Source organism: Barbatula barbatula, assembly GCF_947034865.1.
Source record: "Barbatula barbatula genome assembly, chromosome: 1".
Taxonomy (NCBI): domain Eukaryota; kingdom Metazoa; phylum Chordata; class Actinopteri; order Cypriniformes; family Nemacheilidae; genus Barbatula; species Barbatula barbatula.
In genome coordinates this window covers 16,112,178-16,130,467 of record NC_136766.1, presented here as the reverse complement: position 1 = coordinate 16,130,467, position 18,290 = coordinate 16,112,178, and the positions used below count along the sequence as shown (strand labels likewise).

General features: G+C 38.5%; 2 protein-coding genes across 3 annotated transcripts; both read left to right on the top strand.

The window, feature by feature from the left end:
• The first annotated feature begins 6,038 nt into the window (after positions 1-6,038).
• On the top strand, positions 6,039-9,541 carry cnep1r1 (CTD nuclear envelope phosphatase 1 regulatory subunit 1). Its single transcript, XM_079474894.1, has 6 exons — positions 6,039-6,268; positions 7,243-7,314; positions 7,445-7,518; positions 7,624-7,733; positions 7,892-7,946; positions 8,071-9,541. Exons 1-6 carry the CDS (start codon positions 6,244-6,246, stop codon positions 8,110-8,112), a joined length of 378 nt encoding a protein of 125 aa, XP_079331020.1. The 5' UTR covers positions 6,039-6,243; the 3' UTR covers positions 8,113-9,541.
• Positions 9,542-9,866: 325 nt separating this feature from the next.
• Positions 9,867-16,795, top strand: gpatch1 (G patch domain containing 1). 2 transcript variants are annotated; one of them, XM_079466740.1, is made up of 19 exons: positions 9,867-10,013; positions 10,157-10,291; positions 10,366-10,451; positions 10,559-10,722; positions 10,804-10,901; positions 11,019-11,077; positions 11,214-11,456; positions 11,570-11,720; positions 11,871-11,950; positions 12,037-12,241; positions 12,872-13,255; positions 13,335-13,513; positions 13,670-13,797; positions 13,936-14,236; positions 14,917-15,181; positions 15,296-15,430; positions 15,695-15,798; positions 15,885-16,015; positions 16,124-16,795. In XM_079466740.1, exons 1-19 carry the CDS (start codon positions 9,944-9,946, stop codon positions 16,149-16,151), a joined length of 2,946 nt encoding a protein of 981 aa, XP_079322866.1. In that variant the 5' UTR covers positions 9,867-9,943; the 3' UTR covers positions 16,152-16,795. The 2 variants fall into 2 exon arrangements, with proteins under 2 accessions (XP_079322866.1, XP_079322865.1); XM_079466739.1 differs by having other exon boundaries at positions 9,878-10,013; positions 11,211-11,456.
• The last annotated feature ends 1,495 nt before the right edge of the window (positions 16,796-18,290 follow it).

Here is an 18,290-nt window from a genome sequence, read left to right as displayed (position 1 = left end):
AGTTACATCATAAAATTTACCAGGCTCAAAGGTTAACATGAGCAGAGGTTTTAACCTGGCTGGATATCTATCTGTCACTCTCTCCCCCTCTGTCACCTGTTGGTTACTGTCCAAATCCAAACTTTTCTTTTGCTTGTGAAATGATCCAAGTCAATTGATAACCACCTTGTGGAAACTAGATCTGGGTGAGGAGGCAAAGACATAAGTAGGTTTTTTCACTTTTGACACTAGGTGTTTCAAGTAGAAAACTAGACCTTAATGAAAACTAGATGTTTCAGGTATATTAGACACTAGATGATTTAGGTTAAATTGTAGTTGAAAATAAGTCACAATGTTTTAGAGAAGATTAAAAAAAGGTTGAGTTGTATAGAGGGTATGGACGTGTCGTCACTTTACCACATGAGAACGCCGGAGTGAGCCCCGATGGGTGGCAAAACACTCTCCTTACAATATGAGAAAATGCTTTTCCGCGCAACATTTCAGTGTCCAGGAACACCTGATTCCATTGTAAGTCGTAGGGAAGTCTTTAGGATCACCGTTAAGTCCAGCTGCTTGTAATTTCAGCAAATATTTGTGTGCTTTAGTCCGGTTTCTTTGTTTCTCCTATTCTCCTCAGCCTTTTTGCTACATGTTTTGCCACTCTAAGGAGGGTGGCCCACGGTGTATGTCGGCATGTTCACATAGGAAAGTCAGGTCAATGCCCTCTATAGGCTGTATATCAGCTTAAAAATGTGCAATTCATGCTAATAAATAATGTAAAAAATAACAGTCAGTTGCCACAGTTTCCATTTTGACAGCATTCAACCTATTTTAAAAGCCAGCAATTTAGCATTGCACATTATTTAAACAAAATCTTGGATTAGTATAGGTGATCGTCTTTGAAGACTTTGAGGTATTTCCTGTTAAAACATTAACCATTATGAATCTGCAGTGTCAGTGGGGAAGGTGAAGGTGCATATGACCTCACACTAAAGGTCAAAGCTAAAGCTCTGCAGTCAGTTCTGTTGATATGACGGACAGCATTATTTACTATCTTATTAAAGGTCCAATGTATACTTTTTTGGAGGATCTACAGTATTGACAGAAATGCAATACATAATCATGTCTTCAGAGGTGTATAAAGACCTTACATAATGAAGCATTGTGTTTTAATTACCTTAGAATGAGCAACTTTTATCTACATACACCGCGGATATCTTTGCATGGAATTCGCAACGTTGTTTCTGTGGTAGCCGTAAATGGACAAACTCAGCCTCCGTAGTGCTTCGAAAGGGAGGGTGCAGGGGTTGGTTGCTCACCACTAGATGCAGCTAAATTTCATACACTTGACCTCTAAATTGTCCTGTAAGTCTTACAAATTAAGAACCTTATATGATACCTACAACATAATTCAAATTCTTATATCTGTTCATTTAGTATATTGAATTCACATGGCCATAAAAATAAAACAGTTTAGCAAATAATATATATTTCATGTGACAAAAGGTGAAAATGCAAACAAACACAATCCAAATGGCTGCATGGCTATTAAAACTGCTAAACATTTGAAAGCTATAACAAAAAGAAAAATAAATACATTTTGGCATCTCACCTATCACATCAGAAAATTATATAACCCAAAGGACCACGGGTTTGCATGCTGTATATGACAGAGATGACTAAAACTGTTCCTATACGCAACAGCAGTGCAGATAAAAACAGAAAAGTTGATTATAAACACAGTCAATTTGGAGATATATCATGCTAACTTAAAGTGTAAACATGTCCAGGTGAAACTGGTGAAGGCAAACGCATATTGCACATTAATGCTACAGAGCCTTCCAATGCTACAAAGCTAAATGTATGTTTATTATCATTAATCATCCATAAGTGTGCTTTCTAACTAGTATTGTACAGTAGTGTTTTGTTTGTGAATATTTAGGGACATGACATTTTGTTATTCAAAGAATATAATAGGACACTAAATACTTAGCACATTACTTCAGTCTGGCACTGTCTGGATGACCAAATAAATCCCACATGTCCATTGTAAATCATTTGCAACTGGTGCAACAAATAATTCAAGATGGCTGCCTTGGTGTGGAGCTCTCCAGTGTTAATGTTTTTGTTGGTTTGTCCTGTTTTATGTTTATCTAATACAATCAGTTTCACCAGGGATGAACTGCTGAACATTCAGCAGTATACACCACACAATCTACTACCAGTTTTTGACCATTCAGATGTTTTACTGGACATAGTTTGGACATGTAGTTGGCGGAGCAGCGGCTTACACGCGCAAACGTATCCTACCTGTGAGATTATCCTACAGGTTGTGCGCACAGCAATGTTATGTCATTTATTTGCGCTATAAAATCATCCTACTTTCTACGGGCTTCAACCGTTAGCCAGTGGAGTGAGATGAAAAGGGGTGTCACATAAGCCCTCTTGGGCTGTTGGAAGACGAGGCGTGCTGCTGTGTTTTGAACCAGCTAGAGTGGTTTGATAGCCTTTGCAGAAGACCAGCAAGGAGAGCAGTAGTCCAACCTTGAGATTACCAGGGCCTGGACAAGGAGTTGTGCCGCATGCTCATTATGTTTATTATGCTATTGTATGGAAAATTAATGATCAGAGTAAAATCTTTTATAATGTCAAGACAAATGTTATTAATCTGACTTCTGATAGCTATTAAAGTGGAGTTTAGTTCGATACAGCAATTACAACTATTAATTTAGTCATCAGTAATTTAGTTCACTCATCACGTCCCAGAAAAGTTTTTGGTACGTCCCTGCGACAAATATGGTACGTTCCAGGTATGTCTCCAGTAGGTAATCACCATGTCCCAACAACGTCCAATGTTATGTCGGCCGAATATGGGAATCTAAAGTTTTCATCCCTGGAACGTTATTATGATACGTCGTGGCAACGAATATGGTCCGGTCCAGGTACGTCGTCACAACGTAACTGTGTTAGCTGGGATGTACATGCATGCCAATATGTTTGGGATTCAGTTTACATCCAATCAGTTTCATGGTTTAAATGTCAAAACGATGTCATATGTAAATCACATTTACATTAGTGATTTGTGTATTTGATTGATAGGTATGGCAAAATATGAATTCTTTGTCAGCACGATTAAGTTTAAGTAGCATGTTTTCCTTAATTGGGGTCTCAAACAAGACCCATTTGACACGTTTTCTTTTAAAAGTGTTCCAGTGGGCAATTGATGTTTAAAAGATGTAAACTTGCAATTGAACATTGATGTGAAAAAATCATCGACACTTCATGTCTTAGGAACAAATGCAGGCCCCCCACAGTTTTTTTCATTATTCGGTTTTATATTGCTTATCGAGCAAACAGGTCTGTGGATGATGCAGTCAACATGGGACTGCATTATTATACCCTACAACATCTTGACAGACCAGGGAATCATGCAAGGATCCGGTTTGTGGACTTCAGTTCAGCCTTTAAGACCATCGTCAAAACACTCCTCCAGACCCAACTAACCCAGCTCTCTGTTCCTGGCTCTGCCTGTCAATGGATCACCAGCTTTTTTTACAGACAGGCAGCAGCTAGTTAGAATTGGTAAATTCACAACCAACAGCCGTACCATCAGCACTGGTGCCCCACAGGAATGTGTGCTCTCCCCACTGCTCTTCTCCCTGTACAACAACGACTGCACCTCAGTAATGACCCATCTGTCAAGCCCTGAGGTTCGCAAACAACACTACAGTTACAGGCCTCATCCAGGACGGTGGCGAGTCTGCTTACAGAAGTGAGGTTGTGCAGCTGGAGTAAAACACCTTAAAAACAGTGGCAATGATTGTGGACTTTAGTAGAAACCCCACACTCCCCCCACTCACCATCACGAACAGCACTGTGGCCACAGTAGAGTCATTCCGGTTCCTGGGCACCACCATCTCACAGGACCTGAAGTGGGACATTAATTGACTCTATTTTCAAAATGGCCAAACAGAGGCTGTACTTCCTTCGGCAGCTGAGGAAGTTTAACCTGCCATAAAGGGCTGCTCTTACAGTACTACTCAACTGTCATTGAATCTGTCCTCTGCGCTTCCATGATGTCCGGTTCAGCTCAGCTGCAAAAACTGACCTCCGACGACTACAATAGATGTTCCGGACTGCTTAGGGAATCACTGGCACAACCCTCCCAACTCCCCAAGAACTGTAATCATCAGAGAGAATAAAACAACTTGCAAAATCGCTCTGGACCCCTCACACCCTGCACATGTTCTCTTTGAACTGCTGCAGTCTGGTCGGCGCTACAGAGCACTGAGCAGCAACACAGCCAGCCATCTACCTCATAAACAGTTAAGTGTTCAACAGTCCCTTTCTCTAATACTGTCCTTTTTGTCAAATGTGCATTGTTTCTCATATATTCATTTCGTTATGTTTTGTTACCTGTGCCTTGTCACTTTTTTAACCTGTATGTGCACTGGAAGCTTCTGTCACTAAGACAAATTCCTTGTGTGTCCAAGCACACTTGGGGATAAAGCTGATTCTGATTTCAAGTTACATTGTTGTGTTCCTTTTGCTCGCAACCCGGCGAAAAGCAGGACGCACAGCAAAGACAATAGCCATAAAAATCTTCTATGAACATGAAAGACTCAAAAGTTTCATTTTGATGAAGGAAGTGAATAGAACACAGGAAACAGGAATTTTCTGCTTTCTCGTTGAAGTGAATAAAGATTCAAAAGTGTTACAGATATGATACACAAGCCTTTGAGGTTGATCAGTGATGCATTTATGAATCCAAGCACAAAGCAGCTCTGTGTGTACTAACCAAATATCCTATAAACAGGAATACACATTTTTCTTTCTCTTACATACTGCACCCTTCATTTGACTAGCTGGACATGGTTGCATGTAACACTATTTTTTTAAAACGTTATTTTTTAACTCGCATGAAGTTCTTTTATTATATGCTGCTAACCCCATATCAAAAGATAAAACAAACATTTTTTCTCACATTATTTTATAATCTTCTGCTAACCACATACAAACAAAAAACTTACTTTATTTATTGACATGAGTCACGTTTAGTTGTATCTGGCATGTTATCCTATACTGTATCTTATGAAACGTTATAAACATTGTGAAGCAAACTCATCATGCAGCCGCTTAGCGGTTTCATTTATTGCTTAGAACAAATGAATACACTGAACATCGCTAAACGAAACGATATAAAAAAATAATTCGCTGTTAAACAGCATAAATATAATGCAAAGACTTACTTTGTCCCTGGCTTTACTCTGCTTAGACTTCAAGTCAGACTTCAAAGTGAATACATTATGTGAACTCGAGCTGCGCAACGTACGTATCTGACTCTGCGGCTGCGCAGATAATACGCGCCATTACAGTGTACGTTACTAACGTTACACTAGAATGTTTAAAATTACGCACACAGTCAAACGTTGGTATTTTTTGTTTCTTGTCGCTGAAGAAGGTTTTACTCAGGATGTCAGACTGCATTAATTTTCAGATTGGTTCATGTCAAGCCCCTTCAAAAATGTCCAGTTGTTTTTCAAAAAAAATGAAACAATAGTTCTTATATATAATTAATTAAGATAGGTCAGTTTAATGACGAAAACATGTGACAATAATGCAGATAATGTACTATAATTGTATTGCTAGAATGAATAATGCCCAACCAGAATATATTTGCCCCTGACATCACAATCCTCCCCCCAGCCTCTATTAAAGGATCATTCTCAAGTCTAAGTGAATACATCAAAACCTAAAGAGAACAAAGTCAAAAGAATTCCGAAATTGTACCACAAAACGGTATTTTTTTATAATAAAAAGTTCAAAGTTCGAGTTTTGTCAGAAAAAAAAGAAACAAAAAAACGAATATAATCAATTGTATTATTTTTCTTTTCTTTTTTTCTTACCTTTTTAGAAATAAATACAAAACACAGGTTTAAAGCTGTGCTGGTTATTTGCCAGGTAAGGATTTCTCCTTTTATTTAATTAATTAAAACTACAGCTGCCGTGAGAAATAAATGAATAACAATATAATGTCAAATTCACTCCCCATAGTCCTCATCCACATGTTGACGTGAAACTTCACCCCAGCACTGAAAAGTACTACAACCTCCTTAGAATGGGACTATTGCTTTAAAACGTGACGCACTCTGCTGTAGCCAATGAGAACATGGCTTCCTCGTTTGGCTGCTGCAGGCTGACTGCAGCTGCGTGCGTGTGTCTGCAGGCTTGTACTGAACGACTGCAACACTGATTGCACGAGCAATGAATTCATTAGAGCAAGCCGAAGGTATTTCATTATAATTCTAATATTCTTTTGGTGCACTCATTTCTATGTGTCGTCGTTAAGTGTATGTCAACAGTCTGTGGGGTGTGTTGTCATGTTAGTTTGATTGTGTTGACACTGGTATGCTAGCATCAAAGCTAAGTTCAGCCTATTTTAAAAGTTAAAAGCGTTGCTGATTTACTTTTAATTGTATGCATGCGAAACAATTTGTTTCGAAAAACTCTTTCGAGTCTTCAATAAGCACTAACGTTACACGTGTCCTGTTCTGAAGAGCTTTCGATGTGTTAGCTTTTAATGTCGGATTGTCCAGTAATATGCTAGCAATAATAATAACTGGACCACGTTTTTCCGATACATGAGATTCATACATGCATTGTATACCACAGGAGCAGCGGTATTTTATTTGCCTTGTGAAGCAGATGGACCTGCGACTTGTTAGTTCAATGCATGTCATTTTGTCTTGTTCATTGTGTTTACCAATCTGTACATGTTGCTCGTGTCTAGTAGGATGTACAGGACAGTAGAGACTTGGGTTTTGGCTGAGTTATTTGAAAATAAAATAAAATGTATCTGACCTTTTGTTTCAAATGTATTTGTTTTTTTTAAATGGCATCATATGTCCAAACATATTGACATTCCCTTCTACCTATTATATTTAGCTTTTCCAGTCATCTCTGTGAGAAGACCTCTTATTGCTGTCACATAAAATGATTTTGAAGAGATTGTTTGCTTTAGAGTGCCGTTCTCTAAATCTGACATGAAAGAATATAGTTTAAATGCACATGGCCAAACCTAAATTCACTCAGCACTTCAATTGGTACAATGTTTTTTTTTAGTTGAGATCATACCTTTTTTTTTATTGGAGTGCCCTTTAAGATTTGTTTAAGTAGAAACAATCAAACATTTATAACATTGATGTTGTTTGAATCATAAATGTATGCCACTGTTGCTGATGCAGTTCTTTTACGTGCCTGCAGACCTGAAGGCTTTTGAGAGGAGGTTGACAGAGTATGTCTCGTGTTTGCAGCCGGCTACAGGCCGTTGGCGCAGTAAGTCTTTTCAGCCTGATTTACTCCTTATTGAGTATAGGCTGCAGTATATGCCCTCTTGTTGAATATCACAACAATATTGTAACTTACACTTTCTAATCTTTATTTTGTGAATACTTGTTTTTTTTAGTGATTCTTATTGTGGTGTCTGTATGCACAGCCACTGGAGCCTGGAATTGGCTGATAGATCCAGACACTCAAAAAGTAAGAGAGATTTACTGATCATTTATTTCTATGAAGAAATGTTAGATTATCATCAGAGGCTTCATTCTGCTTGTATGCCCTTTCTCTCATTTCCTCTTCTTACAGGTTTCTTTCTTCTCGTCTTTATGGAATCATCCGTTTTTCACCATTAGCTGTGTGACTCTCATCGGCTTATTCTTTGCTGGAATACACAAACGAGTTGTTGCTCCATCAATGTATCCTCAAAACATATATTCTCGTATTTTTTACAGTGTTGTATGATTTGGTATCAATCCATCTATTAGCTTGAAGATTAGCCTGTTCATCAGACTTGGATGGGTGTCTGAATATTGTATGTTGAATGTATGTTTCTCTCCTTAACCTGATGTTGCAGTATTGCTGCACGCTGCCGGACAGTACTAGCAGAATATAACATGTCCTGTGATGATGTAAGTGCTTGGAGTAATTTTCCTTTAGAATCTATCATAAATGTATATACATAAATATATAATTCTTAAGAATACCAAGAAACCTGTTTTGTATAAAGATTTGGATTTTCCTTCTATGTTCCAGACGGGGAAGCTTATACTGAAGCCACGACCTCATATCCAGTAGCACATTTGAAGAAAGAGGAGCTGAAAGAACTTCATATAATAATATAAATCACTGGGATTGCACATGGGCCTCAATGCAAGGAGATTACTCAACGTGTGTGGGAACTGATCTCACAAACAACCCATTCTGCAATTTGTGAAGAAACAGTGGGAACTCAGAAGGAAATGCCCTCCCTTGAGAACCATTGTTTTTGCAATTTTAGATAACATCCTTAATACTTATTATTTTTCTTTTGGAAAATTTGAGTTTTATTTGATTGTGGATTTTGATATCCTCATAGTGACATGGTTTTATTTTAGATGAAACATGGTGTTTGTATTTTTAAGCAAATTGCTGAACACGTAATAAATATTAAAGTGTAAGTAATTGTTCAGTTTAAAACGACTTTGACTTATCTACGCTATTTTTAAATGTTATGCGTATTTGACTTGCTGCTTTTTGTTATTTTTAAAACAATTTTATGCGACTAAAGGACTAGTTGTTGAGGAAAATAGGCAAAGGAGTCTCAAATTCTGTGTCATGGTTCATCAAGATTTTATTTACTTTCACGAAACGTTTATTTTGGCAATAAAATCAAGTTTTGAACGGATGTGTTGTTGTCATTATCATTAATAAACCTTGTTTCTAGACGAGTGCGTGATGCGTCACAGTTCGAGTAGCATCTGCCTCTAAACCCGGAGGCTGCCCTTTCAGGACCGCATTTCTAGCACCCTAAATTTACAGCGACAACGGAAACGTTGCGTGTTTTTCTGAAGTATGAACAACAATATGAGTGTGTGTACGTATCAAATGTGAATCTTTTATTTTCGTTTAACATTAAAGACAATTGTGAAATTGAATTGGAAAGTGAATGTAGCATAAATGAGTTTCTAATACGTGTGGAATGCCTATAGCCACTATATTCTAATGCTGTAAAACGTGTTGTAAATTTAACGAATGGGATGATTATTAATCCTACGACTAGTAACGTTAGCCAGCACATAAACTGTAGCACTTGGTTGTGCATAAAACTTGTTAACTACTCATTGTTTTTCCATTTTAAGTCATTTAAATTAATCTTACTGTTTTAATTGTCCAATGCTCTTCATTTTTACATTCTTTTTATACTATTCATCGTTACATTTGACAAAATGATCGGCTGTTAAAATACCACGTGCAAGATTTTGTCACGTAAATTACTGTGTAGTCTATAAATGATTTCAAGTGGTCACACACTAATTTTAAATATGAAATGTAAAATAAGATAGTTGAACTGAAACTGAATGTTCATTATTTCATTCACTTCTCTCTCTTTATCTTTTAGGAGTCCATGAAAACGGCATCAATGAAGTTGGTCACTAGTGGTTCATAAAAAAATGTTGTGTGTTGTTCATAAACAAAATGTGTGTTCAACGGTTGATTTGTTATTTTATAAAAATATCCACATCTTAAATTATCCCGTGTCATCCTTGTGAAATGTGGTTCATGACTGAAAAGGCTGTAGCATGATTTATTGTTTATTTTACTTGATGTGTTATTATATTATGTTAGCTAGGCACAATAATTACTCAAAATTAAGCTGTTAGCAAAGAGGTTTAGCCTTATTGCAAGAAATAAAGTGTAAACCGTTTAAAAACTCACTTATTTCTGTCCTAAAACTAGGGCCCTTGGAGACTGCGGTTCTTCGAGCTCCGATTTGATAGGTGGCGCTGTCACAAAGAACAGGGCCCTAGAAGTGCGGTCCTGAAAATGCGGTATTGCAATAGGATACTATTGGCACGGGTCTGTTGTGTAAATGTCAGCGAAGCAGCTTGCGATATGAACTCTTTCGGCCACCGTATGTGTTGTAAACATGGCGTCTGACGATGAGAGTAATGAGGATTTTGTGACTTACGGGACTCCATTAGAACCTCTAGAAGAAGGTATTATATTCGTATAACAAATCTGTCATTAAAATGGTTGTTATTTGGCTTAATATTGAGAATTTGACGCAAATAGTTTCAAATATTGTAGTCAAAACCGCAATTGTACAATGCTCTACATTGATGGTGTATCCTCATAACAGATGAACCCGTCAGAAAGCCCATACCTGTGCACGAGCAGACGGTTAAAGACGAGAAGGGCCGGTTCAAGAGATTTCACGGAGCCTTCACTGGTGGCTTTTCCGCCGGTTATTTTAACACAGCGGGCTCTAAAGAAGGTCAGTGACAGCCTTTCTTAGTCATGATCTTTCTGATCAGTGTTTCAATAGTTTAACTGGACTGTTTCATCTAGGTTGGACCCCTTCGACGTTTCTATCATCTCGAAAGCAAAAGTCAGAGAAACAAAATGTTAGACCAGAGGACTTTATGGATGAGGAGGTTTGTGTGTGCTCTCACGTCATCCCAACTCTTACATGATAACATGAATTCATGAGTCTCCTGAGTATGTAAGGCCTTTTCTAATAAAAAAATATGTTTACGTAAAGGATTTTGGCGAGCATGGTATTGCCCCACGAGAGATTGTCACCACAGAAGACTTTGCATCAGAGAGAAGGGATCAGTTAAAGGACAAAGCTCGAGCTGTCAGCTTTCTTTCTGCTCTGATACCAGGAGACACTGGACTGCTGGACGAGCTTATTGCCCCCGCAAAGTACTCAAGGATTAATTAACATGGCCATACCAAAATTTGTATACATAAGTGCAAACTAGCGTACTTGTTTTTCATTTCTAGGTCATCTATTGGTGTGCAGCTACTGAGAAAAATGGGCTGGAAAGATGGCCAGGGAGTTGGGCCCAGGATAAAGAGAAAGCAATCCAAACAAAACACGGGTCAGTATTGAAGATTTTGTACATGACATCCAAACCATTTTGAGAATTCGCTTTCAGGTATGAAAAGGCCAGCTTATGGTTTTGTCCTAACTGTTTGTATTTCTTTTCTTATTTAAGATGGAGCAGGCAAAGTTTATGGCTGTGTGTTGCCGCCCACTGGATCAGAGGAGTCAGAGGTGGATATTACTTAATGTGTAGGATTTTCACAACAATGATTTGAAGAATGTTCTGTCATTCTCGTGTAAAGATTTATTTACTGCTAAATTCGCCATACACAGACTGACAAACTGATACGTCTTTTTTATCCAGGAGGATGATGATGAATTTGCTCCAGAGAATGTGACCTTTGCCCCTAAAGATGTAATTCCAGTGGATTTCACTCCTAAAGTTGACACTCATGGGCTGGGTTACAGAGGGCTCAACCCCCTTCAGGCCCTGAGCGGTGGATCAGGATCAGGGCACATAAACCTCTTCACACTTCACTCTGACAAAACAACCAGCTTGATTGGAGACAAAAGGTCAGGACAGCAACGCAGAGGAGGGATTGCAGGACAGGTAAGAACAAGGTGGTTAAAATGATTAGTAGAGGCTCAGAGCCTGTGCAGTTTTACATAAATAACATAAATAAACATAAATGCTGACAAAAGTGGATAAATGCATATTTGTAGGCATTTGGAGTTGGAGCAATGGAGGATGAAGATGATGATATTTACCATAAAGACACTATGTCCAACTATGATGCTGTGCTTGGTGGAGAAGAACCAGGGGATGGGCTCTACGGATGGACCGCCCCTCAGGAGTATTCCAAGAAGATGATCGGTTAGTTTCAGTTTGTGTTCAGCTGTTCTCTCCGTTAAATAAATAAATCAGCTGTTCTCTCCGTTCAATAATCATGGTGTATTTAGGTTATAATTGAATACAAGCATGTCAGCATGTTGAAGAAACATATCTTCCTGTATTTTTTTCCAGAATCCAAGAGAGATGCTGCATATTTAGGCAGAATTTTGCAGGGGTTCACACTTGCCTCCAAAGCCAACGAGAAAAAAATAGTAATATACTTTTTAATATAACACTTGGGTTGAGTTTTAAATGACTGAAGGTGTGTAGTTAAAAGAGAACTTGTGTTTTTTTTTAGGTGTATCCTCCCCCTGATTTGCCACGTGATTATCGGCCTGTACATTATTTCCGGCCTGTGGTTGATTCGTCTTCTATGAGCCCCATTGTGGCCCAGGCATTGCAGGCTTCACGTGGACACCTATCACAGGATACACCCCAGCAGGGCCGTCACACCTTAGATTCCTCCCAGAGACGTGAAATGCTTGGAGAGACACCTCTACAAGGTAAGGAGTCTGTTTTGAGTATTTGTTGGAGTTGTCAGAGAACCCTACATGTTTTTGTTTAAATATCCCTTTTCATTCACCATTCATCAACACTGTATAAAACACCCGTGGCCTGTGGCGGATGCACAATATCCTGCGACTGAATCCTGCGAGATCAGTCGCACCCAGCACATCACCTGTTTCATCTGCTTTCCTCAGGGAGGTGATATCGGGCCATTAGAGCTCGAACCACCAGACTGGCCCACAGCCTCTATCTCAGTGCAGTGAGACTTTAACAAAACATTTTCTAATCTATAATCTATTATAACATGTCACAAGTTGCATTATATTTTGTTTATATGAATAACAATCTTTGTCCTTGCTGTCTCTTTGGTTGTACAAGTTGCTATTATTTGGTTTGTACAAGGGGTGAAATGGACGGCACTTTATGAATTCTTACTCTTATTCTTATTGTAGGTTGCTACAATTGTTATCAACAATGATAATTAAAATGGGTTGCAGATTCATACTTTAGTATAAATAAAGGCATTTACAAGGTCAATTTACATCCCAAGCATGATCTTATCTGTACCTATGCCCACTCATCTTCTTACCTCCATCTGTTTTCATGTGCATTTATGTGTTCTACAGGCCCAAGCTCTGTGTTTGAGCTGCTTGGCAGTAAGGACAGAGATAAACTAAATGATATCCGCAAAGCATCCCAGGAGCAGAATAGGTCTGAAAGAGACCTTTCGTCAGCTGTAGATCGAGCTGTGGTAGTGGCTTCTGCTAAAGCTGCTGCTCTGCAGGCCATGTCCAGTCGTTTCCAGTCAACCGCCACACAGCTTGACCCCCACGCTCAGTCCCCTACCTCTCAAAGCCAACATCAGCCTTCTTCTGAAACCCAGATGGCTTTAAAAGCCTGGTCCGGTCCCACGGCAAATGCTGGTCAAACCTTTAAACCGTTTGAGAAGAATCCTCAGAAACAGGCGCGCTACGATTTGTACATCAACCGGCTCAAACAGGGAGACAGAGGTAAATAAAGGCATTTGTTTGGCCCTGGTCTTCCTCCCTCTTTGTCAATCACTAACTAATGTGTGGTGGTCACCTGCAGATGCCCTGGAGTCGAGTCCAGACTCTTCCATGACTGAGTGGGAGAGAGGGAGAGAAAGAGAGGAATTTGTGCGTGCTGCGTTACTCTATAAGCCAAGCAACTCCTCTCTTTCCTCACGTTTTACACGAGCGAAACATGAGGATGACACGGACAGTGTAGAGGTCACCCGTGATCAAGAGGTGAACAACTTTAATTTATGCAGTTAACTTTTGACATGGTCTCATTATTCTTTCATTGAAAGTAGTTTAATGCAACTGAACATGTGTGCATAAATCCTGGATTTTCCACTTTTTTTGTGTGTTATTGTAGTTTTATATTTTACCTCACTTTCTCAGAATGATGTAGATGATAAGCAGGCTGCTGTGAATATGAAGATGTTTGGAAAGCTGACTCGCGAAACATTAGAGTGGCACCCTGAAAAACTATTGTGCAAGAGGTTCAACGTCCCAGATCCTTATCCAGGGTGAGACCCAGATTTTCAGATCTAGTGGTGAAAATTATAATTGTGTAACTAGAAGCAACTTCTTTATTTATACACATATAAACACAAGGTGCTGTTATTGGTTCTACAATTTTTGTTGTCTTTTATTTTTATTTTCAGGTCCAGTACAGTGGGAATGCCTAAAGTCAAGAGAGATAAATACTCAGTCTTCAACTTCCTGACCATACCAGAAAGCAGCCAAGTTTCCAAACCTCCCAGTACCAGCACAAGCCTTCCCCCAATGGCCTTGGAAGTCTCCCATAAAAAATCTAGGTGGGACGTATCAGAGCAGGGATCTAAACCTAAAGACCCGCTCAGTGCGTTTATCAGTGAAGCTCGTAGTGAGGTATCAACGGCCCAGCAGGTCACGGCTGGTTTAAAGAGCCAGACAGAGTCTCCACAAACTTCTGCCTCTCCTGAGGTACGTTTATTAGGGAAAATCTGTTAAAGGTCACACATAAAAGAAACCAATTTACAATTTAAAGATGGGGTAACATGCTATTTCATGCATTCTGACACTGTTTAACGTGGTGGCTTCTCATGCTCAACATGGTCAACTTGTTAAAAAAGGAGTTAGACATATGGCTCGATACACTCCCCCAGAAAGATTTTTATGAGTCTGGATCCCTGTTTCATAAAACAGGGATACTATTCCTTCTAATATTTTAATGTTATATAAACTGTGGATATAACGCTGGATTTGGAGATCGTTTGAAACTGATAGATGTGTGGTCCCAGTGCTAAAAGATTCCATGAACATGAACTGAACGCGGTAAGTCAAACTAGGTCATATGCCTGTGTTTTGTTGGCAATAGGTGCGTACGTGCATAATGTAAACAACACTGCCTGCCCCCTGCAGCTCATGCTTTTCCAGAAATAATCGTACAGCTGTATCTCTCTATTATAAATTTGATCAAACTAATTACTCTTCGAAGATACGACATATGCAATACTACTGTATAGGTACTGCTATAGATGTGCAGAAACGGCGTGTGTTGCCTCATCTAAAAAAGCTCCTTTAGGAGCTCTGAAGTGTGAAGTTCTGTTTCAAATTATGTACAAAGTAAAGCAAAACTTAAATATAACTTTTTTTTTGTCCAGGTTGAAGTGGAACAATCTGAAGGCCAGAAGACTGGAGCTGAGGAGGAGGATGTTGAAGAAGAGGCAAGGCCTCCAATGGATCTCTTTAAAGCCATCTTTGCCAGTTCATCAGATGAAAAGAGCTCATCTTCATCTGAGGATGACAGTGAAAATGAGGAAGAGATGGCCCCGCCAACATCTGAACCAAACAAAAGCATTGTGGGCTCAGTGGACCCACCCATCTCAGTTCAGGTCACTCCTGTCCTTGATATCAGCAAAGTCACGGGTAAACATCTTAAAATGTGCTACGCAAGAGCATTCAATTTGGCATAAAATAATAAACTTCTGAAGGACTAAAATGTCAGGATGGCATTGTCATCAACATCTTTGTACTTCTCAGATGTAAAGCATCCTCAAGTACAGAGTGTGTCGTCTTCTGAAATGGCAGCACAAAGCTCTCAGTCCTCTGCAAATGTTCCTGCTAAATCTGGCGGCCTCAATGAAGAGGAGTTTGGACCCAGACTGCCACCTCCTGGTCAGTCACTGACTGTTATATCTGTTGTCTACACTGCAAGCAGCACAATGTCAATTAGGTTATGAGTGGTCTAGTTTTGTTGAAGATTATTATACATTTTCATGAAGCATGAGTTATATGCAGTGGTGGAAGGAGCTTGGTCTTATTCAAAGGGTTCCGGACCTTGTTTTGGGTATACCAAAGTCAGATATTTGGTAAACATTGTTTTTAACTCGTTTGTTATGGATTAACATATTTTGCTTCCTTATTTTGCTTCCTTATTAGGGCTTATGCCACCTGCATACTCGCCACAGTCAAGAAAGCAGAAGAAGAAAGATAAAGAAAAACACAAAGCCAAGAAAGACCATAAACACAAAAAAGAGAAAAAGGTTCAGTTCTCGAAAATACAGACTTAATGGGTCTGAGTATTACACTGCTTTGCAGATTAATCTCTCACTCTAACTTCTTTTCTCAGAAGAAGAAAAACAAGAAGCATAAACATAAAGGAAAACCGAGGAAGAGGGTGGAAGAGTCTAACAGCAGCTCAGATGACTCTGAGTCCAACAGTGAAGCTGAATCTAGAGTTTCTAGTGAACTTCTCCAGAGGTCAGATCTTAAATACTGGTTTATAATGCATAAAAATCCTTTGCTATGTATTTGTCATATAACCGTTTAAAAGATGGTGATTTCTCTCTTTTTTTTCCTCTCACTTAGGTTGAAAAACCTTAGGGATAAGAGATAGTAGTGTATATCTACAGAACAGGCTGTCCTTTATGGGAATTGTGTCTTGCAAAATAATACCACGAATACAACTGTGTGCGCGTGTGTGTGTGTGTGTGTGTGTGTGTGTGTGTGTGTGTGAGAGAGATAGAGCCTGCATGTGTGTTGGGTGCATGTGTTATGCCTGTGTCATATCTTTACATAATTGCATAAACTGGCAAAAAATGTATGTCCTGTGATTTTGTTAAAAAAATAAAAATCTAAAGGTGGAGTGCTTGTTTATTATAGGCATATGCGCCCACTTGAGAAGCCTTGATTTTACTTAGTCTTTAATTAATTAAATATAATCATTATCTGTTTTTATTAAAATTAAGTTTGTTATGGTAACATTGTATTTGATGGATTCTATTTGATGGTTTTCATACTATTGTAAAAATGACTCGATATTGGATAAACCAATTTAAGTCCTAAACTAGCAAGCCCATGTAACCCTTTTAGTCTTGATTTTGTCTCATTTCAATTTGTATTGTTTATTGCAAGAAAACTAATCGTTGTTTTATTTTTTTTATTTATATATTTCTCCCAAAGGTCTATCAAAGTAAAACATGACGGAAAATATCCTAGGCTGACGATCACACTTTTATTTGAAATAAATGTTTGTAATTCATGTTTTATTTTATCATATATACACTATTTAAGGTTTAGACATTTAGACAAAAACTGCAAGTGCGGACTCGCCTAATTTATTTATATTTGCTTAATTTTTGTTACATTTAAAAAAAATGTGTGTAGAGAAAATTTAATAAACTCTTTATTTACGATACGTTTAGTTACGTTAACATAGTGCACTGTAGCATGTTTGATCGTTGATTTGCGTATTGTCTTTTGTAGCGCTTGCACTGCGACTATACTTCTCTTTTTTATTGTTACTAAATACACTTCAAATGTCAACTGAGGGGGCAATAAAACGTCTATGTATTTAATTTAAATATAATGAGGATATGTTTGACAGGGTAACAGTAAATCTTACGGTAGGTACAGTATGTTTACCTTAAATGATGACCAATCACGCACCGGCGCCGTGGCTTAGATGGTTAAAGCGCCTGTCTAGTAAACAGGAGATCCTGGGTTCGAATCCCAGCGGTGCCTTTTATATCCACAGTTTTATGTAATGCTCGATTTAATTATACATTTAAAAGCACACATCACATGCGTATAATTAAACATTGACTATCTGAAATAGGCTAGTCTAGTGTAAATCCAGGGGCGCAACTACACAGTGTTAGGGGGGTATGCAGAAACAGTTTTGGCGCCCCCCCCTATATAAAAAAGTGTGCCGGACATCATCATGTATGGGCTTGAAATAATAAAAAATAATTTAATTTAAAAGTATATCAGACAGCTACTGTAAGCCTACCATAATTATATGGTGGACACAAATATATAAAAATGTATTCATGGAAATTTCTCTGCCATTTCTTTCTTTTTGCCGTATCTAAAACGTACCGATCCGTACCAAAACGTGACACAAGTGTATCGTATCGAACCGAACCCTGAATTTTGTGAACCATTACACCCCTACCTTTTCCATATTAATAATATTAAGAAATTAATCTGTTGGTATCAAGTATGAAGTTGGTATCAAGCTCCCTCTACACTTCCCTACCTAACTTTGCTGTTAAATATAGCAGCCTAAATTCAATTTTTAAATCAGCCTAGGGATGGCATCAGATAAGACAACTATTATGCAGTAAGGTTGTGCTGCTGTTGAAATTACATTAACATTTGGGATTTTAAAAAGTACAAATATGACACACACACATACATATAGAAAAGTAATTACAGGGTCACATCTCTCTCTGTTTAAAGGTCTGTGCTGATATATATACATACACACATACAGTGTACATACATATAGCACAGATCTTTAAAGAAGGAGAAATGTGGCACTTGCAGCTTCCATGTCACCCAGCAGATGTAAAGTAGCCTGTATGTCTGACAGCACAGCTGAGCTAACATGAAGCTAGTGGTAAAATAAAATCCATGATAAACCAGCCTTATTGCATAAGGAATGTTTTCCAGCTTCTAGTCATTTATTGTGCATGCTACCTTATATTTACCAGTTCTTATTTTACTTTAATAAAATTGAGATATGTCATGC